This window comes from Podarcis muralis, chromosome 4 (genome assembly GCF_964188315.1).
Source record: "Podarcis muralis chromosome 4, rPodMur119.hap1.1, whole genome shotgun sequence".
Lineage (NCBI taxonomy): Eukaryota > Metazoa > Chordata > Lepidosauria > Squamata > Lacertidae > Podarcis > Podarcis muralis.
Genome location: NC_135658.1, coordinates 11,507,792 through 11,526,873, shown reverse-complemented (window position 1 = coordinate 11,526,873; position 19,082 = coordinate 11,507,792). Strand labels below are relative to the sequence as shown.

General features: G+C 47.3%; 1 protein-coding gene across 18 annotated transcripts in view; it reads left to right on the top strand.

The window, feature by feature from the left end:
• TENM4 (teneurin transmembrane protein 4) overlaps positions 1–19,082 on the top strand; it is a 625,655-nt gene that overhangs the window by 531,636 nt on the left and 74,937 nt on the right. For all 18 annotated transcript variants that reach the window (XM_077926940.1, XM_028725942.2, XM_077926946.1 and 15 more), the window contains one exon: positions 5,989–6,205. In XM_077926940.1, the coding sequence (XP_077783066.1) occupies positions 5,989–6,205 (217 nt within the window). The remainder of the gene's footprint in view (positions 1–5,988; positions 6,206–19,082) is intronic.

The window sequence follows — 19,082 nt, the reverse complement described above, 5'->3', positions numbered from 1 at the left end:
ATGTCTTTTTTACTTTTCTTTCAATACTGTTATGTTGAGTAATGTCAGCCGAGTTTTTAAAGTTGGCTATTAATAGCATAGGTTAGGATCTTGTTGCCAAGAAAGCTCTAGTAGGCTGCTAACTTTGGATTAGAAGTTAGGAGACATCGCACTGCAAGGGAGATAGAGGAATTAATAATTTGTTTTGGGGTTTTTTGAAAAATCTTTATTAATTTTCACATAAACAAATATACATAACATATAATGCAGAAAACGATACAAATGAATAAAAACAATAAAGTAAGAAGTGATAAAGAAACAAACATAAACAAATACAATATAATACACTTACATAACAAATTAAAACATGTAACTTCCAATAATTCTCATTATATTACTTATAGTATCTGTATTCTTTTCACAGATTCATATTATTTTATTTTGTATATAGATATATAATCCACTACTATATTTTAAATAATTCTTGGTTATCAGTATCATTCTATTTCTGCAAGTATCTTATTGTTCGTACTGTACATTTTCAAGTATTCTTTAAATATTTTCCATTCCCTAAATACCTTTTGGTTTGACATTCCTCTAATTTTTCCACTCGATTTTCTAGTTGCAGGTATTCTATCATAAGAATTTGCCACTCGGTAATTGCTGGTAAAATTTCATTTTTCCAATTTCTTGCCACTCTTATTCTGGCTGCCGTAACCACGTACATAAACAATGGTCTTATATTTTTTTGATTATGGAAACCCCATCAACGTCGCCCATACGGTCGTGAGGGGCCATATGAGTTATGGGGAAGGGTCATAGGTCAGTGGAGGATCATCTGCTTGGTCCCAGTTTTAGTCCCTGGCTGTTGCCAGTCAGTGTTGTTATGGAAAAATCTAGGTGCGAGGCTGCTCAGTCACCCAGCTCATCGGGCAGAGCCCGCGGGTCCCTGCGGAATAAAGGAAGGAGTCCAGCCAACCAGAGCAAATAGCTGTAGACCAAAGTTTATTGCGCAACAGGTTCAAAGAGCAAATTTGAACCCCGAGGATGGGGTGACAAAGACTTTTAAAACTTTCCCACCATATCCCAGAATACAGTTCGTACAGCATCATTGCTACATCACTGACGTGTCACAAAAGGGGAGGGGTTAACCTTGGCAAACGTGTCCAAACAAGTCCTTGGTACGAGATTAGCACAAGGAGACATGGCAGGGCAAGACCCAGGTATAAGATTGGCATAGACAAATATGTCTTAAGTACCCACCACCCAAAAGTACAATAGAAGTTCCTTTGCATGTCTGGAGCCTGAGTCGAGTCAGGTGATGAGATTTGGCTTCCCTTGGCTAACAATGAGCCCAGCAATTGTCACCTCTGGGAACTTCCTGGAGTCCTTTTTCAAGGGGAAAATAGCTTTGGAATGGAGGAAACTGGGAAAGGAGATGATTTTATATTATTTTTAAAGCTAGGTGACTTCCCTAAGCCGTCAAGTTGAAAGGTTATATTCAGGCATAATATTTGTAATATTTAACTTTAAAGATGTGCCCCCCCCCAGTAATTTCTGTAACAGTGTAGACAATAGTGAGCTAGGGAAACAATGTCCTGACTCTGCAAGTCAGCTCCCTCCTGTTCCTAAGACAGCAGTAAAACACAAGCATTGTCTGTGTTACCGTATTACAAGAGCAATTCTTTTTCAAGGAGAGGGGGGTTGGAAGTAAACCCAAGGGAGATTATCTGTTGCAGAAGGACCCAAGGTTGTGGTTTTTCAAAACATATATCGAATGCTTAAGATAGTTTTGACATCTGGTGTGGTAAATGGCCCAGATTACTTCCTTTGGAAAAAGATTTAGAAATGAAGGTGCAGAAACTGCGCCCGTCTCTCGCTCTCCCCCCCCCCCCACGCCAGTGTATAAAAACATACATGCTATAAAACAAAGGACACTTTCTTCTCTCCCGCGAAACTAGATACCTCCGTCTTCATTTCTGTTTACAACAGGCTCAAAGCAGCAATGCCATTCACCACACCAGATGTGTCAAATATGCGGATTTAGGCTGTAATCTCTGCTTCTGTGAGAGGGGACCAAAAATTGCCTTTGGGGGAGAGGAAAAAATGTGGGTTTTTGGACAGGCAATCTGGACCCAAAACAGAATGGAAGCTGTGGTTGTTATTGTCAGAGAGTGTTGCTCAAAGCTGGAGTTGCTCCTGGTCAATATTGCGCGTATATATATATATATATATATATATATATATATATGCGCGCTGCAATTTTGGGACATGCCTGCACAAGAATTTTCTTCCCACAAAGTAGCGCTTTCAGCTGACAGCTTGGAGTATAACTGGAACATGGGATGGGGAAGAAATTTGATCATTATTTTTGTGTTTTAATTGGAAACTACCAATAATAATATGTGAAGCAAAACACAGCTGTCCCCTTTGCACCTCTGGATTTTGCAGTGCAGTTTCCCGCCAACTAGTGTGTACAACAATGCATGTATTTGGAGAAAGTGTGCCTAACCAATGCATTTGTTGGTTTTTAATACAAGAGAGGCGGGTGGCGCTGTGGGTTAAACCACAGAGCCTAGGACTTGCCGATCAGAAGGTCGGCGGTTCGAAACCCTGCGACGGGGTGAGCTCCTATTGCTCGGTCCCTGCTCCTGCCAACCTAGCAGTTCGAAAGCACGTCAAAGTGCAAGTAGATAAATAGGTACCGCTCCGGCGGGAAGGTAAACGGCGTTTCCGTGCGCTGCCCTGGTTCGCTAGAAGCGGCTTAGTCATGCTGGCCACATGACCCGGAAGCTGTACGCCGGCTCCCTCGGCCAATAAAGCGAGATGAGCGCTGCAACCCCAGTCGGTCACGACTGGACCTAATGGTCAGGGGTCCCTTTACCTTTACCTTTAAGAACGGAAGGAGATTCTGCTGGGTCAGACCAATGGGACATCTAGTCCAGCATCCTATTCTCACAGCGGCCAATCAGATGCCTGTGGGAAAGCTGCAAGCGACACCTGAGCAGGAGAGCAACTCTTCCCCCATCCTGTGGCTTCCAGCAGCTGGCATTCAGAAGCGTTTCCTGCCTCTGACTGTGGGGCCCCAGCACAACCAATGTGGCTCATAGCCATCGGTGGCCCTTCTCCCAATGCCCCTTTGTCCCTGTTTCGGTTCCAACCTGGGTCAGGTCCCCGTGTGCTTGCAATTTGTTCTCATCCGCTTCAGCGGGACAGCTGGAACGGATGACTGCATCCGTTGCTGGCTTCCGCCTTGGCTTCTCTGCCTCAGATTAAGACTGCAAAGGCCAAAATGAAACTGCCAATAGCAGTAGGCATGTGTTTCGGGGGGGAAACCATCAGCGGAGCATCTGGGACCAGGCAAGGATGCTGCAGACGCAGCCTTGCACCTAATATTCCTTCCTGTCCATGTGCAGCTGAGGTTTCTTCCCCTCCTGCCCGCTCCTCTTTCCTTGTTTCCTTTATTCTGCTAGCATGACAAAGGACCTTTCCTTCCCCCCCCCCCCCCCCGACATCTTTAGGGCTCTTAAAAACTCTCTGAAAGCGGATCCTCAGCTCCCCTTGACTTTTAATGGGTGTTGCAGGATTACGCTCCCTTTGGCTCAGGAAAATTTAGGAGCTGCGTGTGTCGGGCAGATCCAGCCGCACACAACCTGTGCAGAAACACACACACACTAAACCAGGAAGGCTTGAAGCCTCAAAGAGAAAGAAGCAAATAAACGGACCCTTGCTACTGTGTTCTTTCTTTTTTTAAAATAAAAATAAAAATGACGATCATAAAAAAAACCAGTTGTCAACATGGCGTCTTTTGGCAGCAAGGATTTAATAAATAATGTTGCTCTCTCTTCCCACAATCGCTTATCTGGTTATTCTGGGCATCGGGAGACCAAAGCCACATTTATAAACCTGAGCTGGTACAGTTCAGCGGTTATGAGACTGAGCTATTGACTAGGTAAGGTCCCTGCCTGAGTCTTCCCACAGCCCCCACACCCTATCAATTTTGGGGCAGAAATACTTCCCAGAATTTACAGAACCACAACAGAACATCAGGCATGGAAAGCTTCTCAATACAGGGTGCCTTCACACATCTACAGAAGGTCGTATCAGTAGTATCCTCCACCAGGGCCAGGGCCTTCTCAGTGTTGGCACCAACCTGGTGGAATGCTCTGTCCCATGAGACCAGGGCCCTGCAGGATTTAACTTCCTTCCGCAGGGCCTGTAAGACAGAGCTATTCCGCCTGGCTTTCCATTTGAACTTAGCCTGATCTTTTATTCCCCTTCCTTCCCTCCTCCCCCCCTCTTTTTATGAAGATTACACGCTCTGGGATCCCACAGCTAATTCTCCCCTGGTCTCCTCGCTGGCCCAAATAGGACTAATTTAGCCAGCTAGCCCTGGTGATCATCTAATGTTTATTGGATGGATCCCCCCCCCCCCCAAATTGATTTTTGAATTCTGAATTTATTGTTATTCATGTTTTATACTGTATTTTATGCTGTTTTTAGTTGCATCAATTAAGTGTTTTAAATTTGTTGTTAGCCACCCTGAGCCCAGTTTTCTGAACCGGGAAGGGCAGGGTATAAATAAAAAATTATTATTTATTATTCTTAATAGGAACTCAGGTATATCAGCCAGGCACCAAATGGCTTCTTAAACCAGGGTTTCAGTCACCAAAACGGAATTTCTAGTTGCCATTTTGGGGTAAGGCGGCTCTCATGTCTAATTTTTCAAAGGGTGGACTGACTGTGATTGATTCTCAGTTAAAACATCTGGTTAGTTCAGATGACAACCTTGAGCTTTGAGAACTTAAAGAAGAAAAGTCACTTGATCCAGGGCTGGTACACATATACACTGGCCCATTCCAACCTCTTTTTCTTAATGGTGAACACAGACCATTCGTAATATAAGAATATTCTTCACAACTGGGAGCAGGGCAGTGGGGTTGGGGTAAGTGAAGACAAGAGACATCAGTTAACTACAACGTTGTTCACTGCTCCTGCTCAGGCTGCGCAGATAAAGCATTTTGGTTCCTGAAATTCATTTCAATTGTGCAGATAAAACATAACGGAGGGAATTATACAGGATGGGGTATTAGTGTGTGTGAAAACAGCCCAGATCCAAGTACCCTCATCTTCAGATAGTAGAAATGTCAGGCGACATCCTGGCGCCCAGTGGTCACAAGTGGTCAAAACGCTGGCTAATGTCGAGTGCTGGGTCGTACAATAATTTATCTCTTGGACATCTCAGGGGAGGGTGTTCCACAGGGCAGGCGCCACTACTGAGAAGGGAATCCTTGTGCTGGCTGAGTGAGTTGCATGGATACTGTGCATAAACAGCAAAATAAAATAAAAAATAGCAGGCGAGCAAAGAAGGAGAATCGAAGCTTAGAGGATCAGGAAAGGCCTGAGTAGAAAGATGTGTTTTCAGGAGGAGAGTCTCACAAATTGCAGAGGGAAGGGTGCACCAAACTGCTATACTGGGGTCCAGTCTTGCCCTGAGTGCAGTGGTACCTCGGGTTAAGAACTTAATTTGTTCCGGAGGTCCGTTCTTAACCTGAAACTGTTCTTAACCTGAGGTACCACTTTAGCTAATGGGGCCTCCCGCTGCTGCCGCGCGATTTCTGTTCTCATCCTGAAGCAAAGTTCTTAACCTGAGGTACTATTTCTGGGTTAGCGGAGTCTGTAACCTGAAGCGTATGTAACCCAAGGTACCACTGTAATTAGAAAAATCTTAATACAGTGTTACCTCGGGTTAAGTACTTAATTCATTCTGAGGTCTGTTCTTAACCTGAAACTGTTCTTAACCTGAAGCACCACTTTAGCTAATGGGGCCTCCAAGCAAAGTTCTTAACCCGAGGTACTATTTCTGGGTTAGCGGAGTCTGTAACCTGAAGTGTCTGTAACCTGAAGCATCTGTAACCCGAGGTACCACTGTATTGCTGTGGCCACCTGCTGCTTCTTCCCCACGATGCCTATTGAGTGTGTATCTTTCCTTTTCTGCCCGACCCACAGATGGACTGATGGACTGCATGGATCCGGACTGCTGCCTTCAGCCCCTGTGCCATACCAACACCCTCTGCCTTGGCTCCCCGGACCCCCTGGATATCATACAGGAGACACAGCCCCCTGTGTCGCAGCAGAACCTTTATTCGTTCTACGACCGGATCAAATTCCTGGTTGGCAAGGACAGCACACACATCATCCCTGGGGAGAACCCTTTCAACGGAGGGTAAGTGCTTTCCTTTGCCCCATTCCTGACAAGGATCAAAAGTGTTCTTGTGCCGCAAGAAAGAGCCCTGCTGGAAGAGAGCAAAGGGCTGTTGTGTCCAGCATCCCTGCTTTCCTGGCTGACCAGCCAGATGCCACAATGGGAAGCCCACAAGCAAGACCTGAGCTCAGGGTCATAGAATCATAGAGTTGTAGAGTTTGAAAGGGCCCTGACGAACATCCAATCCAACCCCCTGCAAGGCAGGAATTGAAATTGAATATTGAAATACTTTATTGCCGCTTGTACAACTTGTATGCTGTGAGATTACACCAGCACCCCCCACTCAGCTCTCTTAGTCTTAATTCCCCTCATTTACTGACACACACCCACCAAACCCGAAAGTCAGTTGCCCTGTTGTTATCTTTTCATTCAGCAGCCTAACAGCCCACGGGTAGAAGCTGTTCTTTACCCTGTTGGTGCGACTAATCCTGCTTCTAAATCTTCTGCCCGAGGGCAGGAGATCAAGAAAGTGCCGGCCAGGGTGTGAATCATCCCTGAGAATTTTCCTCACTCTCCTGAGGCAACGTTCTTCCGCTATTTCCTCCAGCAGATTCACGGGACAGCCCATAATATCTTGTGCTGTATTCACCACCCTCTGTAGGCACTTCCTATCAGATGTTGTCAAACCAGCGTACCACACTGTGATGCAGTAGGAAAGGACACTTTCTGTTGTGTCCAATCATCAAATGTTGATTGACATCGTTCTTCCGCAATACTCTAAGGAGATGGAGTCTCTGTTGGGCTTTCTTAACCACCTGGGTTGTTATTTATTTTCCAAGTAAGGTCTTCACTGAGATAAACTCCTAGGAATTTAAAGGAAGAGACTCTCTCCACACAGCCCTCCCAGATGTACAGTGGGGCTAGTTCTCCTCTCTTCCTTCGAAAGTCCAACACCATCTCCTTTGTCTTGCAGATATTAAGGTGCAAGTTGTTCCCTAGGCACCATGTAGATATTTTTTGGACCTCCCCTCTATACGCTGATTTGTCTCCACCTGTTATTAAACCCATTATGGTGGTGTCATCTGCAAACTTAATAATCACAGTAGACGGGTCAGATGATACACGGTAATGTATCATCTGGAATATGGGGATTGAACCTGCAACCTTGGCACTATCAGCACCACGCTCTAACCAACTGAGCTATCCAGTCCATGATGCGGCTGGTAGCCATTGGCAATAGGAGTCAGGAACATGCAACCCTGGAATGAATCAGCAACTGCCAACCATCCTTAGCACTCTCCTCCGTGAATTTGCCCAGTCCTCCTTTAAAGCCATCCAAACTGGTGGCCATCACTGGCCTCATGTGGCAGGGAGTTCCATAGTTTAAACCCTGCACTGTGTGGATAAGTAATTTTAGAATCTTTCCAGAGCCTTCCGGCTTTCCACTTCTCTGGCTACCCAGGAGTCTGATGTTATGGGAGAAGGAGAAACTATTTTCTCTGTCCATGTTTTTTGCATGGAGTGTTCAAAAATGGCACACACACACACACACACACACACACACACACACCACACCACTTTGCACTCTGAAGTGGTGCAGCCAGTTGCCTCAGCGATCTACCACTTCACTCTGTTGTGTGCGCAGGCAGGGATGGTCCAAAATAGTCAGCAAGGGGGTGTTGCTAAAGAAAACCCCAGGTTCCCTTCATCCTGTAAAGGTAATGGGACCCCTAACCATTAGGTCCAGTTGTGGACGACTCTGGGGTTGCAACGCTCATCTCGCTTTAGTGGCCGAGGGAGCCGGCGTACAGCTTCCGGGTCATGTGGTCAGCATGACTAAGCCGCTTCTGGCGAACCAGAGCAGCACACGGAAACACCGTTTACCTTCCCGCCGGAGTGGTACCTATTTATCTACTTGCACTTTGACGTGCTTTCGAACTGCTAGGTTGGCAGGAGCAGGGACTGAGCAACAGGAGCTCACCCCGTTGTGGGGATTTGAACCGCCGACCTTCTGATCGGCAAGCCCAAGAGGCTCAGTGGTTTAACCCACAGCGCCACCCTTTGCCTTCATCCTGTAGGTAGGAGTTATTTTTCCAGGCCAGCGACCCAGAGTTATCAATCTCCCAATCTCGGGGGAGTAAACAAGCTGTGATCTGCTCTCCAGTGCCAACACGAGCCTTGTAATAAGCAAGCCTGCACTGGGAAGATGCTGTTGGAAATGTCATCCCACCACCATCCCAGCTGATGGTTGCAGAAAAAAACATTTCCTGTGGCATTTCTGTCTCCCAGGAACTTCCTTTTAAGTGAACATCACACCAGAGCCATACCTAATGAGGTTGTGTTTGGGGCTGGGTGCTGCTGCTGCTGCTGCTGTTTTCTGTTTGGGTCTGTTTGCTCTTCCAACAGACAGGTAGGTTTTGTTACGTGTAGACTTGATGTCACGTTTAATGAGCTTTTCCAGTTGGCAGCCCAATGACCTGCAAGGTTTCCCCTGCCTGCCTGTTGCAGTTCGCCTAAGGTTCTCCCCGCAAAGAGGCTGCTCTAAATTCCGTCATAACCAGCTAGCTAGGAAACCTGCCTGTATAAACTGATAGCGGTTTCAATTCTCCAGGCATTGGTAGCCAAAAATGTGCAATGTCCACGCACCAGAAGTCGGCAAATACCTGCAGGCCCACAGTTCCCTGCCCCAGCCCAAGGTTTGCAAAAGTACACACACACACACACACACACACACACACATACACACACACACACACACACACATATATATATATATATATTTGGAGGGGGGAGCCTAAAGGAAAAGGAGAAGCCCTACAATAGCCCAATGAGGATTGCGTCTTTGGACGCAAATTCTGACTGGCAGTTAATGGAAGGAAACAGGTGGGGGAGTGGAATGGAGTTTCATTGAGAAGGGTATGGCTGGCATGAACAGAAATGCACCACATTGCATTGCAATGCTTTGTTTTGGTTTCTGCTTGCGGTGCCCATGAATCAGGAAGCTCACGTTTGTGCAGGAGACCATCTGCCATCATTATGATAAGCAGAATGCCAGTGGAGAGGGTAGGGGCAGTAGCCAGTCAAGCATTTCTGCTCACGCAAGGATTTCCACTAACTTTCCCTCCCTTTCCTCTCCCTGCACACTCCCCAGATCTTCAGTGGAGGATTGGGGGGGGACGACCCAGAGGAGATTTAGGGGGACCTGGGAGAAGCACACAAGGAGAGGAGAGGAGACGAAGGTCAAGTTCTGTTGCTCAGCCGAAGGTCCTTGCACTAGTGGAACTGCTTTGTTGAATACTGTGCAGAGTCCGCAGAGATACTGGTTGGAGGAATTGCAAAATCTATCTGTGCTTCTTGGGAGAAAAGCAATGACAAACCTAGACAGCATCTTAAAAAGCAGAGACATCACCTTGCCAACAAAGGTCTGTATAGTTAAAGCTATGGTTTTCCCAGTAGTGATGTATGGAAGTGAGAGCTGGGCCATAAAGAAGGCTGATCGCCGAAGAATTGATGCTTTTGAATTATGGTGCTGGAGGAGAGTCCCATGGACTGCAAGAAGATCAAACCTCTCCATTCTGAAGGAAATCAGCCCTGAGTGCTCACTGGAAGGACAGATCGTGAAGCTGAGGCTCCAATACTTTGGCCACCTCATGAGAAGAGAAGACTCCCTGGAAAAAGACCCTGATGTTGGGAAACAAGGAGAAGGGGACGACAGAGGATAAGATGGCTGGACAGTTCAGAGGATGAGATGAGATCAGAGGATGAGATGGCTGGAAAGCTACGAACATGAGTTTGACCAAACTGTGGGATGCAGTGGAAGACAGGAGTGCCTGGCGCGCTCTGGTCCATGGGGTCACGAAGAGTCGGACATGACTAAACGACTAAACAACAACAAACATCTGTGCACTGCATTTCCTCCTTGCATCTCCTGCCAGTAGAGCCCAGAACACACACTCTTGGAGAGTGAACACACGGCTTTCTGCCTTCCTGCAACGTTTGTTTTTTCATAAATGAAGCACAATCCAGCAAAAAAGAGGCATTTCTGTGGCTCGTTAAGCCGTAAGCCAGAACTTGGTTTCTGGATGTGTCCTGAGTCCAGAACCACACAGGAAGACCTGGGCAGTCTAGCCCCTGGGGTTTGTAGCCTCCTTGCAAGCACATCCGGGGCTTGAGTTGCTGGTGGAAAATTCTTTGGCACCCTCACTTCCATAGATGGTTGGCAAGAAGGGCTCCGGGTCATAATCCAGTGTGCAGCAGCAATTTGGTCATCAGCCTGCTCCCATCCTCTCCAATTGAAAACTGGACTCTCCAGTGGACACCTGAAGAATTAAACTTCTTTCCTTCTGCAAGGGTATTTCTGGAGCAGACAAGGAAGGGAATTGTGTTCCTTTCAACATAACCCTAGATCCACATACCGCTGTTTGTGCACTGATTCTTGAGCATCTATCGGGTCCGGGCTTTGGAGGCCAGACACAGTGAAGCAGCTTGCACTTAGCGCTTCATGCAAGTGCTCTTTGCCCCCGTATTCATTTGTGACACGCAGGCATCAAGCGTTTTGCCCTCTACTGCAATCCAGTGACCTTTCGCCACTCCAGAGAGATTGAGAAGAGGGCTCTTGGGTGTCGCCCTGGGAAGCCGGCGACTCGATACCGCAAGCGGATCTCCCGTGCCAATCTTTATGGTGACGGACAGCTAAAAATGGCTTAAAGGATACAAAGCAAACAGCGGGAGTAAGTGGCCGGGAAATCAATAAAGGGAATGATCTAGTGGCACGAGAGCACTTGTTATCTGTTCATCAAGATGATGCGGAGAGACGTCCTTTGCATTCGGAATCTGTCTCGGCAGCTTGATTTGCTATCATAAAATGCTCGATTTCGGTATGGGTGCTCATTCTGAGTTTTGTCATTTGCTTCACAACACCCCCCCCCCCACCGCCCCCCAAACCTCACCCTCTTGCCGCTCATGAATAATGCAGCACAGCACAGATATTTTGAAGAAGGCGAGGCCTTTACATTTTACACATCGGGCTAATTCATCACTGTCCTTTTTATATCTCTTGCTTCTCTCTTTACCCTGCACTCTTCTGTCTCTATAGCGGTGTTGAGGCGGCTTGTCGGCACTGCTTGTTTGCTAGAAAGCCAGAGTGTAATTCCGTGATAAGTTCAGCCCAACAGGAACTGACTTCGGCCATTGGTTTACCTGTATTGTATGCTCCAACTTGCGAGGCAGATTGGGGGGCCGGTGTTGAGTGTGTGTGATGTCTCTCTAGCATCAGACAGCAAAGAGAAAGAGAACAAAGGACAATAGTCCCACTTCACGGAACACAGCAACACAAACATCCTGTCTCCATCACTTTCCACTCTGTGGAGTCCAAACGGAAACTGTCATGTGAAAGACAACAATCCCATGACTGCAGTCATGGAGCAGGAATTGTCCTTTGTTCTTTTTCTCTTTGCTGTCTGATGCTAGAGAGAGAGGGAGCCATGTTGCAGTGTTCCATGTGTGTTTATATGTAAATAAAGTAGATTAGCCAAAATGCTGAGTTGCTGAGGTCTGTCACGCGGGATGCGCAAACTCTGAGGATCCCTAAGTGTGCTGGTGTCGGTTGGCACTGGTCGCTGTGAATTTCAGGCTGAAGAAAGCTTTTGAAGCTCCCGAACGATCGACCAGGAGGGAGAGAACATGCCAGTCTCTACCAGGGTCCTACTCGAGTGTAGGCTGAACTCCTGACACTCATATCCGGCTTGCTGGTTTCCCACAGACATTTGTTTGGCCACTGTGACAGTAGATGGATTCTGGCCTGATCCAGTAGGCTCTTACTATGTTCTTAGCACACATGAGTCCCAGCCATGACCGAACTTGGCAGCTTAAATAACATTTCAGCCTCTTCCTCTCGTCGGCCTCAGAGCAAGGATGACATCTGTGTCTTTTAAGCCAAGGAACACACAAGGCTTTTGCCTGTCTATTTTATTACTTCCCAGTGAATTTCCAGCTTTCCCTCCATTGCTTTCTGCCTAATTGAATCCCTTAACAACTAGAGATCACGTTTTTCCCAGAAACCTAGGAGCATTCAGGAGGAACCAGAACAGCTTGTTTTACTTAACGTCTCGTCACCCAAAGTTGAGCCCTCTCAGTTTGATCCCCCCCCTTTTCCTGAGCTGCGGGAAGCTCAGGGCGGCCTGAGTAAGATCAGTTTCCTTTGGAAGGGAAAGAACTCTGGACTGAAGGACATGAAGAACTCCTCGATCACAAATTACCAATTTGAGATGGAACGGTGGGGACTTCAAGAATCGGCAGAATCAGTGCAGGCAGCAAAGTCTAAGGCATTTGGGGTATTCTAGGAGGAATGAACTCCCGGTCCCAAGGGACAGCATGCAACCTAAAATTAGAATCTGATTTTAAAATCATAATAAGATTACTGGGCCAAGCTATATAACCCCTTACATGGGACCAGCTTACCTATGAGATCTCATTACCCAAAATGTGCCCACTCAACCACTTCCTTCTGCAGAACTGGGATTTCCACAAGTGCCACATAATACCTGTTTGTAAGAACTCAATCATTTCATGCGGCAGGTCCTACACTTTCGAACTCCCTGCCTATTGACATCAAGCAAGCGCCTTCACTGTATTCTTTTTGGCACCTGCTAAAACATTCTTTGCTACCAGCATGAGTTTGACCAAACTGCGGGAGGCAGTGGAAGACAGGAGTGCCTGGCGTGCTCTGGTCCATGGGGTCACGAAGAGTCGGACACGACAAAACGACTAAACAACAACAGCAAAACATACTTGTTTAGAGAAGCCAACCCAAGTGCTTAGGAAGTTGGTGCGAATTTTAACCGAGAACCATAGAATCACGGAAATGTAGAGTTGGAAGGACCCCAAGGGTCATCTAGTCCAACCCCCTGCAATGCAGGAATCTCAGCTCAAGCATCCATGACAGATGGCCATCCAACCCCTGCTTAAAAACCTCCAAGGAAGGAGCGCCCACAACCTCCATGGTCTAAGAGCTCTTAATGTCAGAAAGTTCTCCCTGATGTTGAGTCGGAATCTGCTTTCTTGTAGCTTGAAGCCATGAGTTCGAGTCCCACCCTCCAAAGCAGAAGAAAACAAGCTTGCCCCATCTTCCATGTGATAGCCCTTGAGCTATTTGAAGATGGATATCATCTCTCCTCTTGGTCTCTTCTTTCACAGGCTGCTTTAGTATTTCAACTTTAACAAGTATTGCTGCAATTTCCCCCCACATTTTATTGTTTTGCAGGCTGCTTTGAAGGGTGTGTGAGTTTTGTGGTTTTTTACCAATCAAGCGCTATGTGGGGCTACCTTTGAAGGTGACCCGGAAGCTACAACTAAGCCAGAATGCGGCAGCTAGACTAGTGGCTGGGAGTGGCCGCCGAGACCACAGAACACCGGTCCTGAAAGACCTACATTGGCTCCCAGTACGTTTCTGGGCACAATTCAAAGTGTTGGTGTTGACCTTGAAAGCCCTAAACAGCATCAAAGACCCAGTATACCTGAAGAAGCGTCTCCACCCCCATCGTTCAGCCCAGACACTGAGGCCCAGCTCCGAGGGCCTTCTGGCGGTTCCCTCGCTGCTAGAAGCCAAGTTATAGGCAGAGGGCCTTCTCAGTAGTGGCACCCGCCCTGTGGAACGCCCTCCCACCAGATGTCAAAGAGAAAAACAACTACCAGACTTTTAGAAGACATCTGAAGGCAGCCCTGTTTAGGGAAGCTTTTAATGTTTAATAGACTATTGTATTTTAATATTCTGTTGGAAGCCGCCCGGAGTGGCTGGGGAAACCCAGCCAGACGGGCAGGGTATAAATAAATAAATAAATAAATAAATAAATAAATAAATAAATAATATTTTATGGGTGAAATGAAATTAAATAAATAAATGAATGAATGAATGAATGAATGAATGAATGACCCTGCTCCTGGGAACAGCTAGGTTAATCCAAACCCACTGTGTTTGCTGTTGGGACATTTGTTTCACCACTTTGTTTTGTTTTGCAACCATTCCTGGTTTCATAGAACAGTTCTGACCAATAGTTATAAAACAGGCAGTATAGCAGCACTGTAGAAGCTAGAGAGAGAGAGAGAGAAGGGGGAAAATGCTTCCCTTGCCTGTCGGTCTGATTGACATCCAGCCAGCAGCACCTGTCCATTTCTTTCTCTTCCCTGTGTTGAAACTTCCTTAATCACTGGCAGTCTCTTGAGGTGGTGGGGAAAGTATCAAAAATAGCACCCTTCCGTCTCCTTGATCTGCGTTCTTCCTTCAGTTGTCAAAAGCCCCACCGTTCCTAAGACAAGAAGGGGAGAATTGGGATTTGTGACAGTCGGCTGTAGCCGGTGGAAGAGTGATAACTCCCATCATTTGTGAAAGTGGTAGCTGCTCTCCTAGCTCCTCCTTGTCTCCATCACTTCTGCCGTCAAGGCTGATTCCAGAGGGTCATGGGGTCATGTGTTTGCTGATGCCCCAAGATTGATGAAGGTCCCACACCCTGATCAGTTCTTAATTCTTGGTTGAGCCTCCGAAGAAAGCCAGGGCCAGCGTGAGAGAGTTATCCCTTTTTTTTTTTTGCACACCTTCAATCTTCTCCAGGTTGTTCGTTAATTCGTTCAAAGGATTTTGGGGCCTCCTTTCAGAACAAATATTCTCTCTGGACAACTTACAAGCTGCAATGATATAGTGTAATTAAAAACAAATTGCTAACAAAATGTCAGAAAGCTAGTGAGCAGTGAATGCTAATTGGGTATCGCTTAAAACGTTTGTCAACTCGGCATAAATATAATTCTGGAATCCAATAACCAACAGTCTAAACCCAGTGATCTAAAATAAGCCCAGTGACCTTGATAGCGTAATCTTGGGCAAAAGCCCAAGGGAACAACTGATAAAATCATCACAGCTTCTTGAAGGTTGCTGCAGACAGGACCAATCCTTTGGGAGGGATGATTACAAACTAGGGGCAACCAATAAAAAGACCCTGTTGTCATGGCTCTGGACCAGGAATCTTCAGATGGAGAGGAGATGAATCACCTGCCCAGTCCTTCTCATGGGAAACTGCTAGAGCCCACATCCCATGCCCTGAACTTGAGACATCTCTGCCACTGGACTCCAGTGACTGGACCACAAGCTCCATGAAGGATCAGGAGAGCTCTGGGGAGCTTATTCCAAAGCAATCCCCACAATCTGAAACCCCACTGCCTAGAAAAAGTCTAGAATTAGCTTCCATCTCGACGACCTAAGGCTCTTCCAATAGCTCCATGATATTGTTGAAGGCGCTGGCCATGGTCCTGAACTGATACCTTGCTCCTCATCCACAGTCCTGACCTCACCTTCCATCTGTTCCCTGGCCTACTTATCTCCACCTTGCTTGGACATCACCTTTCCTTGGTGGCGGCATCGCCATGGATCAGGACCCCTGGTCTGGTGCCCACCAATCTAAGCAACCTGAATGTTGAACCAAGAGGCAAGGTCTCCAGAGCCAATCTCAGGGTAAAGGTTGATCCATATTGCGAATCATGGTAGTAGAATGATCCTGGTGTTGTTTGCTTTTTGCAAAATACCCGTGCTGTTGTCGTTTTTAATTCCAGTTTGGTTACACATTTTGTGACTCTTCTTCCTTTCCTCCATCTTGCACTCTGCCAGTTCCTCAGCAAATGGCTGCCTGGGACCTGTCACCTGTCAATGTCACTTGGCGAAAGCCCGAGGCAGCTTCTGGGTCTCGTGTCGAGGCTTGCAGTCCCCACACTCAGCCTGACAGTCGCTGCCTGGCACTGTGTTTGTTGCCGGGCTTTTCTGCTGAGCTTAATTGCTTGTTTTGTCTCCCGACTGCCAGCTCCTTCTAAGAACTCCCTTGCAGACGAACACAGGTGGCGTAATAAGCATTTCTGGATGGCTACTTTTTGCATTTCCGGCTTCCCTTGCCAGCAATCTCCTGTAATGTCTTTTAAATTCTTATTTAACACTTGGGAAGGGGGGCACAAACAAACACAGAAACAAACTCTTGAAAACTATTTAGGCCTTGTGTGCGTATACCTTTCTCCCTCTGCTCCTGTAGTTATAATGCCTTTAAGCAGCTGTGAGCCAACGGTGGAGTTAATTTCTGCCAGTGGCGCAGTCAAGAACGGTGGCAATTATGAGCAGCAGTTGGATTGAGCAACTGGAGCTCACACCTAAACCTGTTATAACTGGGTATGTAGGACGATGAGGCTAATGCAGGATCAGGCCAGTGGCTCATCTGGTCCAGCATTCATTCGTTCATTCATTCATTCATTCATTTACTGCCCTTCATCATAAGATCCCAGGGCAGTTCACAGAATAAAATACATGATAGGTAAAGGTAAAGGGACCCCTGACCATTAGGTCCAGTTGTGGCCGACTCTGGGGTTGTGGTGCTCATCTCGCTTTATTGGCCAAGGGAGCCGGCGTACAGCTTCCGGGTCATGTGGCCAGAATGACTGAGCCGCTTCTGGCGAACCAGAGCAGCGCACGGAAACGCCGTTTACCTTCCCGCCGGAGAGGTACCTATTTATCTACTTGCACTTTGACGTGTTTTCGAACTGCTAGGTTGGCAGGAGCTGGGACCGAGCAACGGGCACTCACCCCGTTGCGGGCATTTGAACCGCCAACCTTCTAATCGGCAAGTTCTAGGCTCTGTGGTTTAACCCACAGCGCCACCTGCGTCCCATAAATACAAGTAAATCAGTAAAACAAAACTGCAAAACAATATCCCTGCTCTTTCCACCAAGCACATTTTAAAAGGGCATTGAATGTTAATCAGCTAAAGGCTTGGTTGAAGAGGAACGTTTTTGCCTGGCATCTAAAGGTGTGCAATGAAGGTGCTAGGTGAGCCTCCCTGGGGGAAGAAGAAGAAGAAGAGGAGGAGGAGGAGGAGGAGGAGGAAGAGGAGGAGTTTGGATTTGATATCCTGCTTTATCACTACCCCAAGGAGTCTCAAAGCGGCTAACATTCTCCTTCCCTTCCTCCCCCACAACAAACACTCTGTGAGGTGAGTGGGGCTGAGAGACTTCAGAGAAGTGTGACTGGCCTAAGGTCACCCAGCAGCTGCATGTGGAGGAGCGGAGACGCGAACCCGGTTCACCAGATTACGAGACTACCGCTCTTAACCACTACCCACAAATGGGGAGCTCCTGCAGAAAAGGCCCCATTCTCGTGCTGCCACCCGCCGGACCTCTTTTGGAGGAGGCACACAAATAAGGGCCACAGAGGATGATCTCAGGGTCCAGGTAGGTTCATATGAAGAGAGGCAGTCCTTGAGGTATTGCAGTCCTGAGCTGTTTAAGGCTTTATAGGTCAGAACCAGCACTTTGGATTGGGGCCCAGAAACTAATTGGCAGCCAGTGAAGTCAGGCCAGGATTGATGTAATATACTCAAACTGTCTTCTCCCGGTGAGCAACGTGGCTGCCAAATTCTACACTGGCTGAAGTTTCCAAACCGTCTTCAGATGCAGCCCTATGGAGAACGCATTGCAGTCATCCAGCCTAGAGGCTACCAGAGCAAAGACAAAAAGTTAGGCTATCCCTGTCCAGATGGGGTACCAGCTTAAGTTGATGGAAGGCACTCAGAGCCCCCAAGTCCACTTGAGCCTCAAGCGACAGCAGAGGATCCTGGAGTACCCCCAAGCTACGTACCTGTCCTCGCAGTGGCCACCCAAAGGTCTGCAGCAAACCTACCAGGAGGACCCTCTTCCCCTGTGCTTTCCAGCAAAACACCTCCGGCCAGGGATGCAGAGCATAACCATCATGGCCCATAGACAACATCAGTGTGGCCTGAAGGCATTATGAGTCCAGCACTTCACTCAAGCTTTGGGTCTGGTCCATGTCTTGACCAGCCACATAACACACCACCTTGGTTTTCTTGACAGAATACAATCAGGAAGTTGTTGTTGTTGTTGTTTAGTTGTTTAGTCGTGTCTAACTCTTTGGGACCCCATGGACCAGAGCACGCCAGGCACTCCTGACTTCCACTGCCTCGGTCAAACTCATGTTCGTAGCTTTGAGAACACTGTCCAACCATCTCGTCCTCTGTCGTCCCCTTCTCCTTGTGCTCTCCATCTTTCCCAACATCAGGGTCTTTTCCAGGGAGTCTTCTCTTGTCATGAGGTGGCCAAAGTATTGGAGCCTCAGCTTCAGGATCTGTCCTTCCAGTGAGCACTCAGGGCTGATTTCCTTCAGAATGGAGGGGTTTGATCTTCTTGCAGTCCATGGGACTCTCAAGAGTCTCCTCCAGCACCATAATTCAAAAGCATCCATTCTTCGGCGATCAGCCTTCTTGATGGTCCAGCTCTCACTTCCATACATCACTACTGGGAAAACCATAGCTTTAACTATATGGACAATCAGGATATAAAAGGTAAAAGGTAAAGGACCCCTGGATGGTCAAGTCCTTTCAAAGATGACTATGGAGTTGCAGTGCTCATCTCGCTTTCAGGCCGAGGGAGCTAGCGCCACGTGGGTCATGTGGCCAGCATGACTAAACCGCTTCTGGCGCAACAAAACACCGTGACGGAAACCAGAGCACACAGAAACACCGTTTACCTTCCCGCTGCAGCAGTACCTATTTATCTACTTGCACTGGCGTGCTTTCGAACTGCTAGGTTGGCAGGAGCTGGGACAGAGCAACAGGAGCTCACCCTGTTGCAGTCATTCGAACCACCAACCTGGGATCGGCAAGCTCAGGAGACTCAGTGGGTTAGACCACAGCGCCACCCGCACCCCATATAAAATGTAAGAGAATACCACTCAAATAAATAAAAACAACCAGACAAGGAGGAAAGGAAGACTCTTGGATGCCAAGATCAATTTGTATGTTTATTCATAATTTTAGGAAACAGTGAGTCCTTAAGTGACTGTGGAGCCCAATTCTGGAGC